Consider the following 4,311-nt stretch of genomic DNA (forward strand, 5'->3'; position numbering starts at 1 on the left):
GTTAATGAGGATGATGGTGGTGGAGGTGGGCAGATCGACAGATATCAAGATGTGTTTGGTTACATGAATAACAATTTTTTTATCAGTTGGGATTGTATGAACTATGAAGTGAATAATTCATTGTTATTTGGATAAAGATGACGAACAAAGGAAAGAGTAGGATCAAGGTCGGATGAGAAACGGCTGATTATTTCCATTGGGTTCGTGTTTCTTTGGGAATGGGGGTATACATGTTTAGTAGATTTGATGGGGTAGCAAGATAAATTTTGGGGGTACCAAGATAAAGGGGTACCATTAGTACTTTTAGGGGTATATAGAGGAACATTACTAAAGAGTAGAAATGAATTTACAAAAATATCATTTACTTACAAACTAAGCTAAGATATTATATTGACTATCCTAGGGATGTTATATTACTTCGGCCTTCATCTGACACCACATGTCGAGTATGGTATTTTGGTATCTACCGAACGAACAAACACTAACAATAAAATAGTCTTGCACTGAGTAAAACTTATACGTTGACAAATAAAGTATCACCAAGAGAAGAATTAACGGCATCCAATTCTTTATTTTCATAAGATGCTCGTTTTCTTTTAGAACTGCTACTACTTTCAGCTAGTAGTTCATTATGCTTGCGTTTCGCTTCTTTATCTGCAGCTTCTTCCATTGTAACTTCAGTGTTTTTCTTTGAGTTAGAATCTTGAATTTCAATAGCATCCTTGGACTGTTTTTTTTCCGTTGTACCCATATAAGTACCTGAACTCACCGAAACTAAGCTCTCCACGTAACTCTCCGAAAAAAAATTACCATCAGTTATGCCATTTATATTAGGATCCTAACACTATCATTCTTTTGGTCGTATAAACCGAGATGTTCACCAACCTGTATTAGAATCTCACTATCTTTAATAGAGCCATAGAACTTTAACAATCGGGGCTCTTCAGTCATTCTTTTTTGGCTAATGGTGAATTGCTTTGTCCAAGATTCTCTCACTCCATAATTTTGCATAACCCATACATCAACACGAACATCACGGACACCAGAAGTTAAGCAAAGGGAATCTCCCAGAACTTGGACATCAAATATCTCTTCTGGATATGTCATAGTTTCTTCAGGAAGTGGTAAACCAATGAACTTCTCAGTGTTAATATCAAAGGAGATTATAGTTTTTTCACGAGTGGCCGTATCACCTGACCAGTGTACAGCTTCACCTAACCAATGAAGAACACCATTCAGAAGCACACCACCAGTAACATCCGAATACACATAAGGGATGTTTTGGCGTCTAATCCATGAACCAGCTATGTACAAATAAACTTCAGAAAAATTGTCAAGCTCGCCATCATCATCAGACTGGCCAGTTGCAATGCCTACCAACTTGTAATTATCAGTTTTGGCATCGTAATCAAAACCATATGAAAGGAGGCTTTCTTCGGGCGCCGGTGCTCTTATAATTTCCTTGTACTCTCTTGTTGATGGGTTCCAAAGAAATAGTTTTTCACTATCAGAGGCCAATAACAAAATCAAGCCATTGGAAGACCCCACAATTAAATGGCGATTAGTATGAGTTATAGCATTATTATTGTTGTCGTTTGGGTAATTCATAAGAACAGCTCCGCATAGTGTTGAAGCATAATCTATGGAATAAAATATATCATCGGCATCGTGCATATAATCATAGTCATAGACTCCAATCATAATTTTTGTGTTTCTATGGTGGTTTTTGGTGGAGAGATTAAGGTGATCCTTTATGAACTTACGGCTAGAAAGTAATGCATTCCAGCTCTTGCATACAGACTTGAAACATAAAATGGATTTCAATGGTAACCTTAATAGAATCTCTTCTTGGATGTCTTCCGGAATACTTGATCTTGACATTGTTACGAAAACCCAACAGATGTTGAGATTTCCTTACTGATTTTATATCTCCTTATGTTGCTTCGTTGTTTCACGAAGTGATGTTGTTGTTTATATCTCCTTCTGTTGCTTCGTTCTTTCACGAACTGAAGTTGTTGTCCACTTTGAAAACCGACGACAGCAAGAACTGTTGTTGCTTCGCTCGCAACAAGCAAACTTGTTTTATAGGTACGGCGTGAAGGAGAATAAGAATAAGAAGACTTTTAGTTTCTCATATAGGACGTTCTCTTTTTATAGGCGTTCATATTAAAAGTTTTCCTAGCTATTGTCAAGTTGCTACATTCCAACAATAGCTATATTCCGAAGAACACAATTAGGTGTCTTCGGCTTCAAGCAATTTCAGCTTTTATTCACCAAAAGGTTTATCTATCCTACGGACATCTATAACTGAAGTAGATATTATCGACCGACCAGACAAATTAACGTCCAATGTTTAAGTTTCCTAAACAGCTCAAACAAGCTGTATTTCTTCCCATCTGAGTCTAGCACCAGAATTTAGAGAAACCTATTATTTATACTTTTTATGGATACCTCATATGTAGAAAAACATGTTGGGATCTTGCGACAATGAACAACACGTTAGACGTATCAAAATAATATGTAAAGAACTAATCCGAAACAACTCTACGGAAATAACTTGACGAGGGCAGAATCACAGGTTCAACAAGTTGTCCTTAATACATTAGTTCGCAGGTATACTCGAGTTGAGTAATGTCACAGCGAAGATGTATCCAGGATAAGACTGCCCGATATAAACGAGCATCACTCATTTTAGTTCTTAATTATTTCTTATCAAGTATCTTCCTCCATGTTGATCACCTCATCGTCTGCTTCAGTTTCTTCCCAAAATGTTTCACCATCGAATTTTTATCCACCTAGGCAAAATAAGAAAGTGCATCATATAACCATAATAATGTATTAAATATAATATAAATAATTAATGATATCTTATACTTTTACGTTTTCTTTTATAATATAATATAATATAATTTCTTAGTTTAAATATAATATAAATAATTAATGATATCTTATACTTTTACCTTTTCTTTTATAATATAATATAACATAATTTCTTAGTTTAAATATAATATAAATAATTAATGATATCTTATACTTTTACCTTTTCTTTTATAATATAATATAATATAATATAATTTCTTAGTTTAAATATAATATAATTAATTAATAATAATATAAAATCCTAAAATGGGAACGTACGGGGCGGGTATGGGGCGGGGACCTAGAATCCCATCCCCGCTTCACTAATTTCGAGTATTACCCATACCCAACCCCAACCCCGTTTGTACGGGTAAAACCCTACCCAATAGGGGCGGGTACCCACGGGGATGGGTTTGGGTGGGGCAAATGGCCATCCCTACTTAAGATTTTACTAATTATTATTAATCACTAATCCTGATTAGTGAGGGGTAGATTAGGTAATACATAAAATACTTAGATAAGGGGTGACCCCGAATTGATATCTGGAACCAGTTTTTGTCCTTTTCTTATATCCTCAATTCCTTTTTGTATCCCCCAACTAATGGTTCGTTTTCATGAGATTGATGACTTCGGATTACTTAGTGGAGATAAACAGGGAAGCTAAGTCTTCAAGATCCAAAAAAAAATAGGAGACTTAAAGTCATTCTCGACTAAAAAGGGAAGAGGAAGATATTGACGGACACATGGAAGAATCTCGGTCATGTTTGGTTCAATATGGAGTTTATACGCAGTACCAATCCAGGATTTGCTGACGGAGGAATAATAAGAGAGTTTGTATCGAAATAGGAAACCACTTGAGAAGAAAAAGGAATGAGAAAAAGTCGAGACTTTCCGCCAAAGAAAGAAAATATATTCAATCACGTTATTTCCTTAAATTTTGATCATTAATCACGTTATTCCAACTTGATTACTATTTGTTTCCATATTTTTATCATTGATTGTCAAAGTTGATTGATGTTTTATTAATGTTGATATTTCTCTGTATATAAAGTTTCTATACTTTGATATTGGCGAGATGATGAAGAAGAATGGAGGCAGAGATGATGAAGAAGTATGGAAGAAATAACAAGGAAAAGGAGACGGATAAGGAAATATTTATCACCAACCCATGGCGCCTTTGGAGCTTAGTCTAGCGCCTAAGACTTCCTCGAGGCGCCTAAAGCGCCATACTCGCTCGCCTAAGGCGCCATAGTGGAATGTAGTGTAGAATTTGATTCCTCGGGCGCTGGTGATGCGCTTAGTGCGCCTTTGGAGCTTAAGCGTCAAAGGCGCTCGCTTTTGACAACATAGAAGTGAAGATATCAATACTATATCTCATTCCCTTGTTCTTTTGCTGATTGCATCGTTTCTTTGGGTTTGTATCTTTGCTGGCATTTCAGCTGGTTGCTCCAA

At 36.0% G+C, this 4,311-nt stretch overlaps 1 protein-coding gene across 1 annotated transcript; it reads right to left on the bottom strand.

Moving 5' to 3' along the window:
- Window positions 1-514: 514 nt before the first annotated feature.
- Window positions 515-1,881, bottom strand: LOC113311403 (F-box/kelch-repeat protein At3g06240-like). The gene is made up of 2 exons (XM_026560245.1): window positions 886-1,881; window positions 515-793 (listed from the first exon to the last, which is right to left on the bottom strand). The coding sequence occupies exons 1-2, from the start codon at window positions 1,879-1,881 to the stop codon at window positions 515-517; spliced, it is 1,275 nt and encodes a 424-aa protein (XP_026416030.1).
- Window positions 1,882-4,311: the final 2,430 nt, after the last annotated feature.

The sequence above is a fragment of the Papaver somniferum genome, chromosome 9, assembly GCF_003573695.1.
Source record: "Papaver somniferum cultivar HN1 chromosome 9, ASM357369v1, whole genome shotgun sequence".
NCBI classification, from domain to species: Eukaryota; Viridiplantae; Streptophyta; class Magnoliopsida; order Ranunculales; family Papaveraceae; genus Papaver; species Papaver somniferum.